The 22,477-nt window shown below is 39.6% G+C and overlaps 1 protein-coding gene across 2 annotated transcripts in view; it reads right to left on the bottom strand.

The window, feature by feature from the left end:
- The window catches only part of LOC124881260 (zeta-sarcoglycan-like), a 65,767-nt gene that overhangs the window by 2,284 nt on the left and 41,006 nt on the right, over positions 1-22,477 (bottom strand). For both annotated transcript variants that reach the window (XM_047386801.1, XM_047386802.1), the window contains exon 7: positions 1,931-2,054. In XM_047386801.1, coding sequence (XP_047242757.1) covers positions 1,931-2,054 — 124 coding nt within the window. The remainder of the gene's footprint in view (positions 1-1,930; positions 2,055-22,477) is intronic.

Here is a 22,477-nt window from a genome sequence, read left to right as displayed (position 1 = left end):
CACTGTTGCCTTGCAGCAAGAAGGTCCTGGGTTCGATTCCCAGCCTGGGGTCTTTCTGCATGGAGTTTGCATGTTGCATGTGTGGGTTATCACCGGGTACTCCGGCTTCCTCCCACAGTCCAAAGACATGCCTGTTAGGTTAATTGGTCACTCTAAATTGCCCTTAGGTGTATGAATGAGTGTGTGCTTGGTTGTTTGTGTGTTGCCCTGCGATGGACTGGTGACCTGTCCAGGGTGTACCCCGCCTCCTGCCCGTAGACTGCTGGAGATAGGCACCAGCTCCCCTGTGACCCACTATGGAATAAGTGGTAGAAAATGACTGACTGACTAAAATTTGCTTCTCATATATGGAACTTGTAAGTACTATACTGGAAGGAAGGATGTATGGATGGATGGATGGACATTTAGAAAGTTGAATGGACACAGATGGATGGACAGACATATGAGACAGCAGGTACACGGATGGATGATTGGATGGACAGATGATGGACAAATAGATGGATGGATGATGAACAGACAATCTAAAGAACTATCTAAAGGACGGACGGACAAGGAAAGATGGACGGACAGCTAGACGGTCAGACAATCGACACCAAAACTAAACATTGTTCTCAAAAGCTTATACACACTCAATGCTTATTTCCAGACATTGTTAGATTATTTATTTAGACAGATGATTTCATTGGGGTATTAGATTGTAACATTAATTCAAATTATTTTGGACAAATTCCTCTAAATACATTTTTTTATTTCCCACCAAATCTATATACATTGCTCAAAAAAATAAAGGGAACACTCAAATAACACATCCTAGATCTGAATGAATGAAATATTCTCATTGAATACTTTGTTCTGTACAAAGTTGAATGTGTTGACAACAAAATCACACAACAATCATCAATGGAAATCTAATTTATTAACCAATGGAGGCCTGGATTTGGAGTCACACACAAAATTAAAGTGGAAAAACACACAACAGGCTGATCCAACTTTGATGTAATGTCCTTAAAACAAGTCATAATGAGGCTCAGTATTGTGTGTGGCCTCCATGTGTCTGTATGACCTCCCTACAACACCTGGGCATGCTCCTGATGAGACGGCAGATGGTCTCCTGAGGGATCTCCTCTCAGACCTGGACTAAAGCATCCACCAACTCCTGGACAGTCTGTGGTGCAACGTGACGTTGGTGGATGGAGCGAGACATGATGTCCCAGATGTGCTCAATCAGATTCAGGTCTGGGGAACGGGCGGACCAGTCCATAGCTTCAATGTCTTCATCTTACAGGAACTGCTGAGACACTCCAGCCACATGAGGTCTAGCATTATCCTGCATTCGGAGGAACCCAGGGCCAACCTCACCAGCATATGGTCTCACAAGGGGTCTGAGGATCTTATCTCAGCCATGCGGCCCTCCAAAGAAATGCCACCCCACACCATTACTGACCCACTGCCAAACCGGTCATGCTGAAGGATGTTGCAGGCAGCAGATCGGTCTCCACGATGTCTCCAGACTCTGTCACATCTGTCACATGTGCTCAGTGTGAACCTGCTTGATTTACTTGGAGTTATATTGTGTTGTTTCAGTGTTCCCTTTATTTTTTTGAGCAGTGTATTTAGATTTAAAACACCTATACACTAAGAGGAAAGTAGAACCAAGGTCAGATTCCTTGTGTGTTTGCACAATTAGGGCGAATAAAGTCGATTCTTATTTATTTACTTGTCTATTTTTACATTCATTACGTTCTTGGGAAGAGCATCAGACTGATGCAAAACATCTTCAGCACATCCTAAAACGTTCCAATAGTGCACGAGTGTGCCAGATAAAGACTACAGGCTCCCTCAAACCTAAACCCAATAAAGAGAAGCTCCAAATAAAACAAAAGATCAAAGAGGATTGTTTTAGTCTTATTGTAAGACGACGTCCTCTCACCTCTCCCTCTGTGGATTCCAGCTGCAGATCTTTTCTGCTGCTGATTTTCAGCGTCCCCTTGGTAGAGCTCACTTCCACCCCTCTCGGAGCCTCCATGGTCAGGGTCCTTGTTGGTGATTCCAACCTGAAAGGATAATTTCACCCAGATATTAACAGATTAAATCCAATCCAATCCTCTCTATTGTTTATTAATTCTTCTCCGTAATCTGTCATATTTGCTTTATTAGGAAAAGGCAGAAAAGCAGCTAAAAATGATTGAAACATCTTTGCTGAAGACGGCAGCTTCTTGGCATCTCTCTTTAACTTCTACATATTTCTATGGGATGCAGTTTGTGGCTGTTTATGTAAATATGCTGGTGTTCATTATTCCAAACCAAAGTGAGCCCATCCTGTGAGGCACATAAACCCAGCAGCTGATTTTCTGACTTTTAGCAACATTGAGGCTAACGCAATCTGCATTTTCCTCTGTGGACTGTTTGTTTACACACAAACAGATAAGTGAGTGCCAATCGATGTGAGTATCCGTTTTCATAACTCATAACTGTTGCAAATTGATTTTCTTCCCCCACATCTTGCCTAAATCTCTTTTCAATAAATGGGACGCTTTAAGCAGCCCCGTTAAATTTGTTTGAATCTCTGCAGCTGCTTAAAGTGGCACACATTTTGCAATATCATTTATTTGTAAAAATAGTCCACAGAGATTTGAGAAAAGATTTCAAATACATAAATCTTCTCTCCCCTGTAGCAGAAACCACGTTTTTACCAACTTTCCAATCTTCTTCGGCCCCGACATTCCTGGGGAGCTAAAAGAATGTTTGAGCGAGTCACATTTTAATAATTTCTCAAGACTCCAGCGATGATCCATGGCCTGGACAGCGGAGTCATTAAAAGACTCATTTACAACACTCTGCACTGAGCCGGGCCGGGCCGTTAGAAATTAGTGATATGTGATGCGTGTGTGCGAGACATTCTCACTCCATTCAAAGCAGTTCAATCATCACCCACCGCCTACACACACAAGCCAACTCTTCCAGAAGACAAAGTGTTCAATTTCCATGAGTGCTTGTTTCAAACACAATCCAGCACAAAGCATTAAATGAATTAACTTTTTTTTTTTTTTTTTTATGTCTTCTGGGTTTTATAGCCAGGTCGGGCTTCCTCCATTACTATTGGTGTGGTTGTGGCACTCTAAGGTCACATTTCACCTTAATACTGCCTGATAAAACCAGACAGGTTTAATGAGATATCATTTAAATGCATCAATACCTGATCAAGAGTTAATACATATGTTAAATGATGCTATTTTAACCCCTAATATTAATGGTAGAGGTGGTAAGTTTTCTGCATTGACTATTTTTCTACATTTTATATGTAAATGACATTGAGAGACACATTTGGATGCATTTCCAAAATCTTGGATCTAAACATGAAGGAAATAAACAGTATTTGTTATTTATTTTAAATCTAAAATAATGGTTGTATACATTTATTAATTGAAAACATTTGTTGCTCCTTCTGAGATAGACTTCAGTTCTAAAAATGATAAATGGTTTATAATCGTTTTACAAATAATAATAATAAAAATCTGAAGAGTGGTGTGCATTGGTGTTCCATCTCTGTATAATTTAATCTCAGTATAAAACCCGATGTTCTTTAAAGTCTTCAGAACAGATGTACATTAGAGAAAAAACAGCATCATGAGGACCAAGAAACACAACAGACATGTCAGAGATAAAGATATGGACAAATTTAAAGCAGGATTAGGTCATCCAAAACTGTAAAGAGTATGGTTCAACTCCAAACCTGCCAAAACATGGACGTCCAACTAAAGTGACAAGTAGACAAGGATTAATCATTAATCAGAGAAGCAGCCAAGAGGCTCATAGTAACTCCAAGAGCTACACGGATCCATAAAATCATAAAAAGACCCACTTAACATTTACAACAAGCCACACAGCAAACATGTGGAAGGTGCTCTCAGATGATAGCAAAACAGAACTTTTTGTCCTACTTTAAAACGCTATATGTAATGGAAAACCAACACTGTACATCACCCTAAACACAACATTTCTTCAGTAGGAAAAGGGGAAAAGGGAAGCTGTATAGAGTTGATGGGAAGATGGGTGGAGCTAAATACAGGGCAATTCTGGAAAAACTAAAAGAGATTACCTTTGTCCAGGGAAACTACTGTGAATTTACAGCTAGAGCTACAACTGTATAGTTAGATGTAAGCATATTTATTTGTTGGACAAGACCTCAAAACTGATATTCAGACTACCTCCACCAATTCTGAATGAACCTGAGCTATTTGGCCAATAGGAATGGGCAAAAAAGGTAGTCTCTAGATGTACAGAACTCGTAGAGGCATACCTTAAAACAAAACTACAGCAGCCATTGCAAAAATCTTGACCCAAGAGAGTTGTAAAAGGGGAAAATGTGAAACGGTTTAAAGGGATAAGAATACTACTGTAGGGCCCTGTATATCTATTATAAACTTCATAGCACAAGAACGTGTTTTAAACCCCATGCAGTATATTGTACAGTTGACTTTATAGCCAACTGCAGCTCCAACAAAGTCATGTTTACAGATGAGACTGCAGTGCTAGGTCTTAGCCTACAGTAAGGGTGTGACATACCATTCATACTTGCTGCCAAACATCAACAAAACAAAGGAGCTGAATGTTGACCTCAGGAAAGAAACACTTCCACAATCCCATCTAGATCAATGATGCACATGTGCAGAGTAAGAAGCTTCATAATTCTTTGTGATCACATTCAAGAAGACATCACCTGATTCAAACATACAGAAGCTATGTTCTTTATCATCTGTGGCAGCTGAGCAGAGTTAGGATCTCGCCCTAATGGACAGGGAGCCACTCTGCTCAAGATCATCAAGCCCTGCAGAGGGTGATCAAAGCAGCATAGTGCTACATCAGTTCAGCCCTGTCAGCAGTACAGGACATTTTTGACAAATTAAACTCATTAAGGTGCCCTAAGGACACATAAGTAACTTTTTTTCAGGTTTGTGAGTCAAGCAAATAGTTGCAGAACCTGATGACCAGAAATACCGCAGAACCAGGTGGAGTTTCTTTCCTGAGGTTAAAGTTCCTCAATCAGGGCACTACGACTACAAGCTCACAACTTCACAATATTTAGCAACTACTGGTTAGAATTATACTTAATTTTATTTTTGTTGTTGCTTTCTTCATCATTACTCAAGCAGCATTCAGAAATACATTCTAGTGTGCTGGGATACATCTATGACAATGACTCAACTGAAAAAATTCCAGCCAACCACTCAGTTACATGTAACCAATCAGAAACACCAAGCAATTTCTAAAATCCTGAACTAAAACATTAGTTATCCTGTGCTTGCACCCACATTTAACTTGTTCACTGGTTGTATTTAATACAATAGACAAAGCTACCAGAGAAATACATTTACAACACATTTGGTTGCATTTTAGCTACAACTTCAAATTATTCTGAGACATAATCGTGCAAATGTGTGTTAATGACAATTATTTATAAACTGAAAATCTGATTAACAGTCAGACATGCCTCCACTCAGATGCACAATATTTTAAATAGAAGTTGTGATCGCATCATCATTGTATACATTCTCAATCCCAAAGGACTGCTCGCAAAACATATTTGGTAGGGTGTCATTAACTCTCCCCAATGCCAACACTGGACGTACAGCGTTTGTGACAGAGATCCTGAAGCTCACCATTGTGTAATGGTAATGAGAGAAAAGTGTCTGAAAGATGCAAGTTAGGCCACAACTCCATCTGAAGTTTGCTATTTGGAAACTCTCCCTGTGAAGGTCTGGAAGCCTATACAGTTCAGTCAACATTTCTTTAAATCTCTTTTAAAAACCTCTCTTAGCTAACCCTAACACTGAAGACTGCATTGAAGCTGGTCAGCAAATTAAAGGCTTTTTCACTCTGGATACACCAGTGTTCATGGCAAGCAGGTGGAGATGGATCAGAGACCCAATCATAATAAAGAAGCAGGAACAGAGCTGCAAAAAGAGCTACTCCACAATAATAATTGAGCTTATTTATATCACCCAATCACTAGTGGATCAGATATTTTTAATTGACAAAATTAAGGCAAAATTATATTTAAAAAGTCAACATGAAACAACCAGAAGTCATAAGATTTTGGTCTGCTCTACCTCCTAAACATAAATTAAAGATAAAGGGCAGGAAAATATTTTTATTTTTTTCCCATTTTAGAAATAAAAATTAACATTGTCATCAGATCAGAACATGTACATCTACTTCTGGTTTAGGTTATATAAGCAGGGATTTTCAATCGCTTGGACAATATTATATAACTTAACTATTTAAACCATTTTTTTTTCCATTTTCTAATGCCAGTTGAGGAATGATGCTTATGTGTTTTTATCTCTAATCTGGAAAACTAATTTACCACAGAGCGGACTTCCAGCATAGGTTACCATGGTGATAGAGCCAGGTAAGGCACCTTTGTGATGCAGGAAATGCCAACCTGGACCGGAAGGCACCCTGCCATGCTGCATTGTAATTTACGCCTGTCCCAGAACGTGTGTGTATTGATCGATCGATCGATACAGACACACACACTACAAGAATGTATATTCATGTAATAAATATGTATAAATGAATAGTATACAGGGGCTGCACGGTGGCACAGTTGGTAGCACTGTTGCCTTGCAGCAAGAAGGTCCTGTGTTCGATTCCTGGCCGGGGGTCTTTCTGCATGGAGTTTGCATGTTCTCCCCGTGCATGCGTGGGTTCTCACCGGGAACTCTGGCTTCCTCCCACAGTCCAAAGACATGCCTGTTAGGTTAATTGGTCACTCTAAATTGCCCTTAGGTGTATGAATGTGTGTGTGCTTGGTTGTTTGTGTGTTGCCCTGCGATGGACTGGCGACTTGTCCAGGGTGTACCCTGCCTCTCACCCATAGACTGCTGGAGATAGGCACCAGCTCCCCTGCGACCCACTATGCAATAAGCGGTAGAAAATGACTGACTGAATAGTATACATTATTTATATATACATACATACATATAAATATATACATATACAGGGGTTGGACAATGAAACTGAAACACCTGTCATTTTAGTGTGGGAGGATTCATGGCTAAATTGGACCAGCTTGGTAGCCAGTCTTCATTGATTGCACATTGCACCAGTAAGAGCAGAGTGTGACGGTTCAATTAGCAGGGTAAGAGCACAGGTTTGCTCACCTGGTTTTAGACCACAGTATGGTGTAAGGCCTCCTTTTGCAGCCAATACAGCGTCAATTCGTCTTGGGAATGACATATACAAGTCCTGCACAGTGGTCAGAGGGATTTTAAGCCATTCTTCTTGCAGGATAGTGGCCAGGTCACTACATGATACTAGTGGAGGAAAACGTTTCCTGACTCGCTCCTCCAAAACACCCCAAAGTGGCTCAATAATATTTAGATCTGGTGACTGTGGAGGCCATGGGAGATGTTCAACTTCACTTTCATGTTCATCAAACCAATCTTTCACCAGTCTTGCTGTGTGTATTGGTGCATTGTCATCCTGATACACGGCACCACCTTCAGGATACAATGTTTGAACCATTGGAGGCACATGGTCCTCAAGAATGGTTCGGTAGTCCTTGGCAGTGACGCGCCCATCTAGCACAAGTATTGGGCCAAGGGAATGCCATGATATATCAGCCCAAACCATCACTGATCCACCCCCATGCTTCACTCTGGGCATGCAACAGTCTGGGTGGTACGCTTCTTTGGGGCTTCTCCACACCGTAACTCTCCCGGATGTGGGGAAAACAGTAAAGGTGGACTCATCAGAGACCAATACATGTTTCACATTGTCCACAGCCCAAGATTTGCGCTCCTTGCACCATTGAAACCGACGTTTGGCATTGGCACGAGTGACCAAAGGTTTGGCTATAGCAGCCCGGCCGTGTATATTGACCCTGTGGAGCTCCTGAAGGACAGTTCTGGTGGAAACAGGAGAGTTGAGGTGCACATTTAATTCTGCTGTGATTTGGGCAGCCGTGGTTTTATGTTTTTTGGATACAATCCAGGTTAGCACCAGAACATCCCTTTCAGACAGCTTCCTCTTGCGTCCACAGTTAATCCTGTTGGATGTGGTTCATCCTTCTTGGTGGTATGCTGACATTACCCTGGATACCGTGGCTCTTGATACATCACAAAGACTTGCTGTCTTGGTCATAGATGCGCCAGCAAGACGTGCACCAACAATTTGTCCTCTTTTGAACTCTGGTATGTCACCCATAATGTTGTGTGCATTTCAATATTTTGAGCAAAACTGTGCTCTTACCCTGCTAATTGAACCTTCACACTCTGCTCTTACTGGTGCAATGTGCAATCAATGAAGACTGGCTACCAGGCTGGTCCAATTTAGCCATGAAACCTCCCACACTAAAATGATAGATGTTTCAGTTTCATTGTCCAACCCTTGTATATACACACACACCTAAACACACATACATAAATATATGTCACTACAACATTGCACTAGTTAACTACAAAACGAGCAAACGAGGACATTGCACTTAAAGTGAAACAGATGACATGGATTTTTTTTGGAAAAGGGAGTCTAAAAACCGTTCCTCGGTGTGTTTGTTTTACACTTCAGGGACCTGAACCTCGTTACGAAAGGCACACAGTTGAACATGTGATGTCCATGGCGGGAACTGTCTTTAGTAATCCTCAGAGTCCTGCGGTGACAGTTGCGGGACTAAAAGGGCTCCAGCAGGTTCTCCTCCAAGGCAAGTTTATTTGTATAGCACATTTCAGCAACAAGTCAATTCAAAATGATCGACATGATGAAAAAGTACATTGCAGTGAAAAAAAACAAAACAAGAAAAATACATTGCAGAGGCATGATAAAGAAAAGTAAAGTTGGAATATAAACTGAAATTAATAAATGAATATTATGGTTTTAGGCCCATATTTCTTAACATAAAGTCAAGTGTTTCTCCCTGGGGAGGAGGCATCTCCTTACAACTGTTCCAACTCATTATGCATCTCGATAAGGGAATAATTCTGTTAAAAACAAGCTCCACGTCTGGACCAGAGGTCAGAGACTCCAGGTGGTTCTTCTGTAATATACGCAGGAAGTTGAGTGTCTGCTTGGTTTTTTATTTTTTACCTGTGTTAACAGTCCAGGAGAGGTCTTCAGAGATGTGCGTCCCCAGGAACCTGTAGGAAGCCACCCTCTATACATCGGCTCCATTGATGGTTAGTGGAGCATTATCAGACCCAGCACAGTGGTGCCATCTGCAAAGTTGATGATGGAGTTTGTGGGGTGAGAAAATAAATCTGTACACACCAACTCTTATGGTGAATGTGCAAAATACAAGCAGGGACAGAGCCAACAGGCACAGATTGCACTGTATTCTCATTTTATTTAATCTTGTAAGGGCAATAACTATCGTCCTGTACAAAGCTGTGTGCTCCCAAGTAGAAGCTTTCAGTTCACAGTGACAAAGCCGATCTATGCATTAAGGAACATAAATTACTCTTATAGCTGTAACACCCAGACACAGGAGCTAGGCAGCACCAGAAAACCAAAGCCGGGTGTGTAGATGATGAAGTACAAGATGTTTCCATTGTTTCCATTATCACAGTGATATAATGTTCAACGTTATTCACCAGGGACTGTTGAGGAGCTGAAATGCAATAATGCATGATCTGAATCAGCAACAAGTTTTTCTCTAGAGAGAAAATTCCCTTTTGGATGTTACAAAATTAGCCCCTTGCAAAAAGATGGTTTAACTGCATTTGAGATTTCACGATAAATGTAGGAAACCTTTGTCCTTTAAAAGCTGTTTTTTGATCATATGGTAGGAGGCAAGCGGCTGCATATATAAATGCAACATGATGAGCTACTTTTACAGCCTTAATGCACATGTGCAAGAACTCAGCTGCAGTAAAAGACAACGTATCCCGTTCAAGGTTGCGTGAAGCTAAACCCACATATTTACCTCAACTATATAAAAAGACATAACCAACTTTTTCCTCCCTGTCTGACATTAAATCAGACTAAACCTTTCCTGTTTTAGGTCCATTAGAATTAAAAAAAGTATCAGACATATTTTTATTTTTTAAACTTTCTTTAAATTCAAATGTGTAAAACAGTGGCTGTTTTTAGATACTCGTTCAACATTTCCACACGTTTTTTTCCCCTCCATCTATTTTGTGAAGTACACCATTCAACCCCACAAGATGCCACCACCCTCATATTTCACAATTAGGATGTTATTTTTCTGGTCAATTGCTTACATTTTAGTTTCATCAGACCACAGGACAGGTCTCCAAAAAGGGTTTTGTCCCCAAATGCATTTTTAAACTGTAATCTGGCTTTTAGAGGAACATCTTCGTCTCAGTGTGCCCATTTAGTTTGTGTCGGTTCAAGACTTGCAGTGTGGATAATGATGCTCTCTCGGCCAGCCTCTTCAAAAGCTCTTTTGCTTTTGTTCTGGGGTCAAGAGACATTTTGCAGCAACATATGTTCATCTCTGGGACTCAGAACCTGTCTCCTTTCTTAACGTCATGATGATTGAACATGTAAAATTGTTTGAAGAGATAAATGCGGCACCTTCAGGAATCTGGAACCATGATCGAATCACACTGTAGAATTTGAGTGAAACTGACTCATTTGAATTTGACACCTTTAAATCATTTTAGGTCAAATTTTGGGTTTTGCTGATGGACAATTTGTAAGCAAAAATATATTCTATTCAATTCAAAAATACTTTCTCAACCCTAAAGGGAAAATAAATGTTACACATATTACCCACGTTCCTTCAAAGCGTTGATATGGAGATGGCTGTGGGCCGGATTACACCAGATCAGAGGAAGCCTCTGACTGAAGACTCTGTGGTTGTATGATAGCCCTATGTAAAGGAGGCTCGAGGTTGTCTGTAATATTCTTTGTTTTATCAAGAATCCTACTTTAAATCATCTCCAGCAGATCCAGAGCAGTCCCCACTTTTTAACAGCACCGTTGCATCTCCCGTCCAGGTGAACACTGACAAATTTATACTCCTCCATCACCTCCACTTCTTGCCCCATGATGGAAATAGTGTTAGACCTATTTCTCTTAAAACCTACAATAATCTCCTTTGTTTTATTCAAGTTCAAGATGAGATGTGTGTTTCCACACCACAAAGCGGTCCACCACCTTCCTGTACTCAGCATCTTGTTCATCTCTGATCCACCCCACGACTGCAGAATCATCTGAGTATTTCTGCAGATGACATACCTGTCGTCTACTGGATGTCTGAGGTGTACAGAGTGAAAAGGAATGGTGAGAGTACAGTCCCCTGTGATGCTCCTGTGCTGCTGACTACCTGGTTAGACTCATAACCCTGCAGTCTCACAAACCGAGGTCTGTTTGTCAGGTAGTCTTTGATCCAGGAGATTGTTGAGGCCTCCACCTGAGTCTTCTGGAGTTTCTGACAAAGCAAATCAGGTTGAATTGTGTTAAATGCACTGGAGAAATCAAAGAACATGATCCTCACAGTGTTGCTGGCTTTGTCCAGATGACAGTGGTTTTGTTGAATGGTGGCTTTAGGCAGACTGCAGTGGGTCCTGGTATGTGCTTGTTTGCTTACTCAGGTGGGCCAACAAGGGTCTCTCCAGGACAGTGCACTCCCTGCCACTTAGCTCTATCCCTTTATATAACTACTATGAAAAGGATCTTTTGAATTTCCTCTATAAATCCTGTTTCACAAGTCTTTTAGAGTACCCACAGTTGAGAGCTGATACAAGTGTTTTTTTAAAAGGGAAGCAAGGGGAACCATTTTATTTGCATGCAAGTAAAGCCTCGTTTTTTGTCTGCAGCCTGTAGACCCTACAGAAGTTGTACTTCTGTAGGGTCTTTGGCTCACCATATTAAAAAAGAAAAAAAAAAAAATCTTTGCCATCTTTTTAAATTCATTTTATCAAGAAATGTAAAAAAGAAGCCGGAAATAATGCGACGATTTTGGTATCTAAAGAAAATGTGATTAGCGTTGAATGCCCAGATGTTTATTTTTCTCTTTAACACATTTATGTATGGTTACAGTCAGAATGACTGCTGTTGTGTAAACAAAGGCATAGGTATTGATGTCATGTTATTGTGTAAACGTTGCTCATCCCTACCTAAACACATACCTGCACGTATGTGTTTACGAGAAAACCATCTTTACGGTTTGCTGAAAAATCTTATTACTCTGTTGCTAAGAAACTGTACACTATTCTGAAACAGATGTTTATTAGTTTTTTATTATTAGCTTGCCAATTATATACCAGCTTGAGAAGATTACAGATTTACAACCCACCACAACTCTGCAAATATTGGGTTCTTGAACTAAGCAGCTGGTGACCTTACTTTTTCATTGCATGTGCTTGCAGAAGAGTAGAACAGCTATTTAGTTTTGAAGTGTTAGAGTGTCCCATACCTCTCAGATCATTAGGCTGACTGATGAGGCCATTGGTTACCTGAAAGAAAGCTTAATTTACCTTCATACAGGATCACTCATTATATACAGGATGTTGCAGGGCTTCTGGCTACTTCTACAAAACCTAGATATAAACAATGTTTCTTACTTAAAATGCTCTATAAGTCATTTTTTATATGACAGATACTCTCATTATCCAAGAAACCTTGACAACCTGCATTCAAGCTGACCTTTAAATCAACAAAAAGGTCAGCAACATTGCTGTGGGGAAAATTGTGCTGATGATTATGGTTGATAATAAAAGAAGAGAAAGTTGCACAGACAAAGAGCTATGCAAATGTTTTAAACAACTCTATTTTCCTTGCTAGGAGCTTAACTCTTAATCGATTAATGTTAGCTTGGTTATCAGTTCTTCTAAACGTCTTTGTGAAGTTTTTCTTTGGTCTTTGGCTGCTTTATTACTCATTTTCTGTCTTTAATATTGTGGAGTGTGTAATTAAAGAAAACAAGTGGACATGAGAAGGTAAAAGAAAACGTACCAGTACTTAAAAAAAAACAAAAAAGAAATTTTCACCTGCAAACAAACATTACCTGAAGGTCAAGTCTAAAAACTAAGGAATAAAAGCCTGTAAAGCCCTGATGCAAAATATGAGCGATGCATCATCCTTCATTTGGTCATTTACTGCCAAGTTTTCAGCCAGTTGCTCTTTAGGAATCACATTGTTAGTGCCAATATACAATATTCTGTGTCAGACTGTGTTATATGTGCTATTTTTCATAGATTCAAGTAAAGAAAAGAGGAGTGAATAAAATTCAGATTTAAAGTGCTACGCCTAAAATCTGTGTTGGGAGGCTCTGCATACCTTTCTTTGTAAAACAATAGCGGACAAACTCAGTGTAGTGATTTTGTTATTGGCTGAGCAATTGCTTCAAATTTGAACGATAAATCTCCCCTTCTACTATTCTCATTAGAAATTATTTCTGAGTCTTTTTTACATAAAACCTGCTGCTGGCTGGTGGCAAAAACCATGCCATTACTACATGGAACCAAAATCTGAAGAACTGAGGGATTTTTACACAGTACCCTTGGTGATTTCAAAGTTGAAATTATAATCCATCCATCCATCTCCCAAAATAAAACTTATTGCAATGCAGAAGGCAGCCATTAAAATTAATTCATGGTGTTCTTTGGCCTTAAATGTTCTGTTAGGGTTTGAAGTACACCTGTTCACAGACAGTTCACAGTTTTGTTAAAAGCAGTTTAAAAAATGGATTTTAATTTACAAAAGAAAATGAGGTGTTTACTATCAGTTTATCATGCCCTTGCAGAATGATCATCAGAAGAGGAGAAAGAATAAAAAAGAAGGAAAACAAGATCTTACACACCCTTACCAACTGAAGGGTACTCTTGCCACTGAATCCCCTTACCAGCCTCGATTGTTTTGAAAGTACAGGGTGGGTCTAATCAATGAGTGACACACACACACACAGTGTGACTGCAGCAGGGCTCAACTTTTCACACACAGCAGTGTGAAGGAAAACAGGTATTTCTTGCTGGAAATTTTAAAAGGAATAACAATTTAAATACATGAAAAAATGTTTGACTAAAATTATGGATGTCAATTGATTATCATCAACATCAATCTTTATGTTGGCTACGTGCAGCAGCCTTCAATTCTGAAGCCACAATCAATTTACAGTGAACTATACTGGCTTTCTACCAACGCTACAGTACAGACACTGGTTTGCTTCTCCAAACACTTCATAGAATGCTTCAGTAACTAGGCTGAATCCAAACCTGCATATTATACCATTTTCCAATACATAGCAACCATCATATGTTGCTAACATTGATTTTCCATGACTTCACACATCTTAGACAAGTCTTACTTCTTGAGCATTTGAATCCCAAAATATAATACAACCATGATTTACCTACTCCAGAAGGAAGGTATCTTCAACTCATTTTGAAGCACACACTTGCAAATGAACCTTCATTACCTTTTAGGAACAATTCAGCCATCTATAAAAGTAGGACCTCATGATAGGAGGCATAAAGTCTCACACTGTGACAAGATATATTCTGGATGAGAATTTTTATCATTTCAGTCCATCATTAATGGTCAGCAAAAATATCAAGCCCACAAATTTAATATTAAAGACGCATGAGCTGACTCCTCGTGCATTTAACAGTAGTACAGCGTAACAGATGATAATTTTTGTCATCCCTGCAAAGGAGATAAAAGTCAGCTCTGCACAAAGATAGGACAGATATTATAAAATGATTCCAGCCGTTCAGTGTTCCGTCACAGAAACCTATACAGATCAGACACTTCAGGACCAATGATCTCTCCAATGATCACTTGTCATGTCAAGTTTATTTATATAGCAATTTTCAGCAACAAGGCACTCAAGGCGCTGTACATAATGAAAAACATTACAATGATACAGAAAATTAAACAGAGGTAATTTAAATAAAATAAAAATAAAATAAAGAGAATAGAATGATGGAAAAGAAAATGAAAGGAAAATTGGACTGAAAACGTAACTAATAATGTTTAGATGGCACAGTCAAAGGTCACTCTAAACAAATAAGTTTTTAATTTTGATTTAAAGCAACTTAGGGTTTCATACTGACAGATAACAAGTTAGTATGGCAGCAAACAAGATGTGCTACTAACATTAAATGTTCTGAGAAGTAAAAACCTTTTCTCAGTCAAAACACACATGTAGTTAAAAGCTAAACATCTATTTTTTACAGCCATAACTAAAATAAGTAGCTTTTCCTAAACTGTAGTAGAATCATCTGCACAAACTTCACAGAACATCTTATTTCCATCTTTGAATTGTTAATGTCAAACTTGTGTGGAAACAGTCCTGAAAACTGTTAAGAACAATGAAGGAGCTGCAAAATGTACTCTGACCTGAAATGGAGCAGTTGCTGTGACTACAGAGGTTGGACAATGAAACTGAAACACCTGGTTTTAGACCACAATAATTTATTAGTATGGTGTAGGGCCTCCTTTTGCGGCCAATACAGCGTCAATTCGTCTTGGGAATGACATATACAAATCCTACACAGTGGTCAGAGGGATTTTAAGCCATTCTTCTTGCAGGATAGTGGCCAGGTCACTACGTGATACTGGTGGAGGAAAACGTTTCCTGACTCGCTCCTCCAAAACACCCCAAAGTGGCTCAATAATATTTAGATCTGGTGACTGTGCAGGCCATGGGAGATGTTCAACTTCACTTTCATGTTCATCAAATCAATCTTTCACCAGTCTTGCTGTGTGTATTGGTGCATTGTCAGCCTGATACACAGCACCGCCTTCAGGATACAATGTTTGAACCATTGGATGCACATGGTCCTCAAGAATGGTTCGGTAGTCCTTGGCAGTGACGCGCCCATCTAGCACAAGTATTGTACCAAGGGAATGCCATGATATGGCAGCCCAAACCATCACTGATCCACTCCCATGCTTCATTCTGGGCATGCAACAGTCTGGGTGGTACGCTTCTTTGGGGCTTCTCCACACCGTAACTCTCCTGGATGTGGGGAAAACAGTAAAGGTGGACTCATCAGAGAACAATACATGTTTCACATTGTCCACAGCCCAAGATTTGCGCTCCTTGCACCATTGAAACCGACGTTTGGCATTGGCATGAGTGACCAAATGTTTGGCTATAGCAGCCCGGCCGTGTATATTGACCCTGTGGAGCTCCTGATGGACAGTTCTGGTGGAAGCAGGAGAGTTGAGGTCCACATTTAATTCTGCCGTGATTTGGGCAGCCGTGGTTTTATGTTTTTTGGATACAATCCAGGTTAGCACCTGAACATCCCTTTCAGACAGCTTCCTCTTGGGTCCACAGTTAATCCTGTTGGATGTGGTTCGTCCTTCTTGGTGGTATGTTGACATTACCCTGGATACCGTGGCTCTTGATACATCACAAAGACTTGCTGTCTTAGTCACAGATATGCCAGCAAGACGTGCATCAACAATTTGTCCTCTTTTGAACTCTGGTATGTCACCCATAATGTTGTGTGCATTTCAATATTTTGAGTAAAACTGTGCTCTTACCCTGCTAATTGAACCTTCACACTCTGCTCTTATTGGTGCAATGTGCAATCAATGAAGACTGGCTACCAGGCTGGTCCAATTAAGCCATGAAACCTCCCACACTAAAATGATAGATGTTTCAGTTTCATTGTCCAACCCCTGTATAAGAAGAAGCCGATCTAGGATTCTGGACCCAACATTTTTTATTTTATTGTATTTTGTAATTGGGGCAGTGTAAAATACTTCTTAGTAGACAGTGTTAAACCTGCAACGGTTTTGTATTTTCAAGGTCAAGGTTTTCAGTTCATTATACCCTGTGAACATACTGTAACTTCCAAAACTACAATATGTTAGCAATCAAACTGTAAATACAAAACTTTAACTGTATGTGGTTACATACAGTTTATATACATTTGTTTAAAATAATACTTTTATGTTCATAATCTAAAGAAATGCAGCTTTTTGAAGAGTGCATTATTGTTTAAAATTGCACTCTCTGACATGGTGCAAGGCGGAGGAATACCACCGGCGTTCCGTTTACGAACGTCATTAGTCTTTGAGGCAGCCATCTGGGGTTTGACTCGCATCCTTGCGGCTTTTGCTCAAATTGTCATAGCCTATAAAAATACATTAGCATGGCAACATTATAAAATAAAAACACTTTGCTTTTTAAATATAATAAATATGAACTAGCCCCTAGTCCATGAGTTTAGTTTAGATTGATTAGGTGGTAAATGGTGATTATGATTGAATTCATTTTTCAGTTTTCCTGTGTGAACTGAAATGAGAACTAGCTCTTGTTAAGGATGCACTTACACAACAGTGTTGCTCAACTAACAACTTAAGCATTAACCAGGTTACATTTTTCCATGGTACTGTATATTTAAGGTCTTGCAACAAGTCTATTTGTTCCAGCTTCAAACGGAAAAAAAACCCACAAAAAAAAAACATTACATTGCAACAGTTTCTGTGTTTGGTTTATTTAGTACGTAAAGGCAAACCATTTTATTATGTTATGCATCATTTTAGGGATGCACCGATGTGAAAATTTTGATGATACCTGATACCAATATTGCTATTACGGCTGATAACCGGTAGGTTTTTACTACATATACAGGTCCTTCTCAAAAAATTAGCATATTGTGATAAAGTTCATTATTTTCCATAATGTCACGATGAAAATTTAACATTCATATATTTTAGATTCATTGCACACTAACTGAAATATTTCAGGTCTTTTATTGTCTTAATACGGATGATTTTGGCATACAGCTCATGAAAACCCAAAATTCCTATCTCACAAAATTAGCATATCATTAAAAGGGTCTCTAAACGAGCTATGAACCTAATCATCTGAATCAACGAGTTAACTCTAAACACCTGCAAAAGATTCCTGAGGCCTTTAAAACTCCCAGCCTGGTTCATCACTCAAAACCCCAATCATGGGTAAGACTGCCGACCTGACTGCTGTCCAGAAGGCCACTATTGACACCCTCAAGCAAGAGGGTAAGACACAGAAAGAAATTTCTGAACGAATAGGCTGTTCCCAGAGTGCTGTATCAAGGCACCTCAGTGGGAAGTCTGTGGGAAGGAAAAAGTGTGGCAGAAAACGCTGCACAACAAGAAGAGGTGACCAGACCCTGAGGAAGATTTTGGAGAAGGGCCGATTCCAGACCTTGGGGGACCTGCGGAAGCAGTGGACTGAGTCTGGAGTAGAAACATCCAGAGCACCGTGCACAGGCGTGTGCAGGAAATGGGCTACAGGTGCCGCATTCCCCAGGTCAAGCCACTTTTGAACCAGAAACAGCAGCAGAAGCGCCTGACCTTGGCTACAGAGAAGCAGCACTGGACTGTTGCTCAGTGGTCCAAAGTACTTTTTTCGGATGGAAGAAAATTCTGCATGTCATTCGGAAATCAAGGTGCCAGAGTCTGGAGGAAGACTGGGGAGAAGGAAATGCCAAAATGCCAGAAGTCCAGTGTCAAGTACCCACAGTCAGTGATGGTCTGGGGTGCCGTGTCAGCTGCTGGTGTTGGTCCACTGTGTTTTATCAAGGGCAGGGTCAATGCAGCTAGCTATCAGGAGATTTTGGAGCACTTCATGCTTCCATCTGCTGAAAAGCTTTATGGAGATGAAGATTTCATTTTTCAGCACGACCTGGCACCTGCTCACAGTGCCAAAACCACTGGTAAATGGTTTACTGACCATGGTATCACTGTGCTCAATTGGCCTGCCAACTCTCCTGACCTGAACCCCATAGAGAATCTGTGGGATATTGTGAAGAGAACGTTGAGAGACTCAAGACCCAACACTCTGGATGAGCTAAAGGCCGCTATCGAAGCATCCTGGGCCTCCATAAGACCTCAGCAGTGCCACAGGCTTATTGCCTCCATGCCACGCCGCATTGAAGCAGTCATTTCTGCAAAGGATTCCCGACCAAGTATTGAGTGCATAACTGTACATGATTATTTGAAGGTTGACGTTTTTTGTATTAAAAACACTTTTCTTTTATTGGTCGGATGAAATATGCTAATTTTGTGAGATAGGAATTTTGGGTTTTCATGAGCTGTATGCCACAATCATCCGTATTAAGACAATAAAAGACCTGAAATATTTCAGTTAGTGTGCAATGAATCTAAAATATATGAATGTTAAATTTTCATCATGACATTATGGAAAATAATGAACTTTATCACAATATGCTAATATTTTGAGAAGGACCTGTATTTCCCTACCGTAAAAAACAACAAAAAAAACAACCAGACAGCTAGCATTGCTTCTCTGCTTCAGTTAAGCACCCCACAATCCTGCACTGCATCACTATCACCGTTTCATGTCCAAATAACACATAGCAACCCCCTTTCTTCCATTTCTAAAAACACATACACAAATGGTAAGAAGTAAATAAACGTTGGTTGTTAATATTGGCTCAGTTTTACTTATGGGGCAGATACCAATGTGTTAAAAATTTAGTAACATATATGGTGCATCCCTACTTCATTCGTTTATAATGCACTGACAGCAATAGAGTTGCATGAGTTACCACCTAAAGAAAGACACACAAAGCAATCACAGCTATATGACAGCATCTGCAGTGTCCTTGCAGCCACTTATGTATTCAGAACATATTTTGTGTTTGTGCAACGCAAACTCAGAAATGAAGACATTTATACCTGGTAGCAAAGCAAGCTTGCAGATTGAAGTGAAAACTCTTGACATATAGTGCAGTTGTATTACCTTCACTTCATGTATAAAGACTTGTTTTAAATTCTAAGTTTGTTTGTATAACAGCTGGATGTTCGATAAATCAGTCAACCTCTACATTTGCCTTAAAAGTCTTAATAGTTGAAGATTCCTTTATTCATAAACAAGATGCACCTCACAGATTCCTGGTTTTCTGCTACCAATCATCTATCTACTTGCAGGCTGCAGCTCTAAGAGATGGCTGAAGCAAACACTGAAAATAACATTTGTGCAGCAACTTTAAAACACTTTGAGCTATGTGATTAAATGCCAGATGGATTATCGAAGTTATTAAGAGGCTGTGAGATGGCAACAAACAGCTCACTGCCAGTGTACACAGATTCAGTACTGAGGGAGATGAGCAGGTGCTTCAAATAGGAGGAAGATCTCAGGTGGGTTTCTTTGATTTTGCCTTTGCGCTGTTCATCTTCTCGAAAACCATTGGCTGGCAGAAAAATAAAAATGCATCCTTAACACACTGATCTGTTTTTTTTAAGAGGAGGAATATGATGACATGGATGTGAGCCAAGACAGTTGGTATTGGATTTAAATGTACTGTACATCTAAACATGTCTTCCATTTATGAACAGAGAAACGCCTGGAATTCAAGTGCAAGAGCCACATCTAGCATACATGCTGCCTGCTTTTCAAACTCTTCAGAGCTCGGAGTTTAAAGTCTTGATTAGCAGGAGAAACATGAAAAATAGGGGCAAAGTACGCTTTGAGTAAGTGTGTGGATTTGAGTTTATTTTTACTTTTAAAGAGGTTTTTTTGTGTGATGTCATGCTGACAAATTGGATAAACAGGTATAATCAATCTAAAGCCTTTTCCTGTTTATGATTTATGCCTTGCTTTGCTGTTATTAGTTAGAGCGATTGCAGACTTTCTGCAGCTTGAGAACAACTCAGTCAGAGGGACAAGTTATTCTGGGAAACAGCAGCTGGTCTAAATGAACGCAGCTTAAATCACTGTTTGCTTTGTTCGTGACTAGGGAGTAGACAGGGAGGCATGAGAATCTCACTACATGATAAGCTTGAGTTAAATACCAGTTTTACGGTATTTAAAAAGAAAACAGAAAAACAACAATTTTCTATTGCTGCGAACATAACATTACGCTAAAAATAGTGTTATACCATTTAATAATTTTGAATTTTGTTATTTCTTGAGTTTGCTAATCACAACCAGATACATTTGTATTCAGCTGAGTTAGAAAAAAACTATAGTAGCCTGCTTTCAGCCAGCTGACTGGCAGTGGACAGCTACAGGTTGGAAAGGGATTGCTCTGCTTTACTCTGTGCTTCAAACAGCCAGAAAAAACTGGTCACCTGGCACACTCTAGAATCTCATTAAAAGGACTTAAAGCCATAAGAAGGGTTTGCCAGGAGATTTCAGTGGTTTTAAAGCAGTTGTTTACCACTTCTGTATACCTCAGTAATGGTAACCAGGCTACTGGAGACCACTACATTCAATGCTTTAAAATAACCCATCTCAATAGTCTTAGTGTTGGCCATGTTGCTTCAGTAAACATAACAATAACAGTACCAGTGCCAAATCTATCATATTTTCAACATTTACCACAATGTACTTCCAGATAATTAACCACAACTTGTAAGACTAACACAAATATAAAGGGGGGTGGGGGCAGGGGTGAGTCAAGTTTAAGCTCTCCAGGGATTATGTAGGCCATGCTATGACCTACTTGCAATATATATTTGGTAATTATATGTTTCATGAAGAGGGAAGTCACAAAATGTCATTGCTAAAGAAGCTTGCTGTTCACAAAATGCTGTATTAAAGTATTTAATTGGAAAGTTGAGTGGAAGGAAAAAGTGTGGTAGAAAAATAAACCGGTATAAATCCAGCCTTGTGAAGATTAAAAAAAAAAAAATGACATCACGTAAGGAAGATTCACAGAGTGTGGACTGCAGCTGGAGTCAATGCTTCGAAAGTAAATCACACACAGACGTATGAAAGACATGGGCTGCAACTGACGCGTTCCTTGCATTAGCTACTCCTGAACATGAAAACATCAAAGACATCTTACCTAGACAAAGAAGACTGGACTTTTGCTCAGTGGACCAACATTTCAGGACCCATGTCACCTGCTGGTGCTTGCTGCCAATAGCTAAGTCACCATAAAGATGAGAGTTTATTTATTCATTTAAAGTCATCTGGAGGTTCTCATCACTGGTGATTATGAAGAAGGAAACTCTAGATTAGGGGTTCTGTCTCAGTAGGCAAATGACTTGGCAGGAGCGCTCCTACTCACAAAAGATATGAGTGGCTTTTTTCTTACTCCAGAAAGACAAAACATCGCACCCAGAAACTTTGAAATCAAAATATGTTTTGACAGCAAAACCTCCTTCAAACATTAAAGAGGTTAGATTAAAATACAGTCATTTTTAGCATTTAATACAAATGAGGATACAGGAACAAAAAAGAAAAGTAAATGAAGTTTATGTTTATTAAAATGATGAACACTTGCATGTCATTTGGTTGTAAAGCTGATGTTTTTTTGTTTGTAGAAACATAGATGACATACAAGTTCTTTATGTTGCGTCAATGTTCCAGTAGCATCCACAGCATGTTGGCTTTGCATTGCTCATACAAGTAAATATAGCTTGATCTTGGTGTTTTTGTAGACATTTAATATTTTGGTTTTATACATAGTTTTGGCCCATTATAAAAATATACACTGCTCAAAAAAATAAAGTGAACACTCAAATAACACATCCTAGATCTGAATGAATGAAATATTCTCATTGAATACTTTGTTCTGTACAAAGTTGAATG

This window comes from Girardinichthys multiradiatus, chromosome 14 (assembly GCF_021462225.1).
Source record: "Girardinichthys multiradiatus isolate DD_20200921_A chromosome 14, DD_fGirMul_XY1, whole genome shotgun sequence".
Classification (NCBI taxonomy): Eukaryota; Metazoa; Chordata; class Actinopteri; order Cyprinodontiformes; family Goodeidae; genus Girardinichthys; species Girardinichthys multiradiatus.
This window is presented reverse-complemented; position numbering and strand designations above follow the sequence as displayed.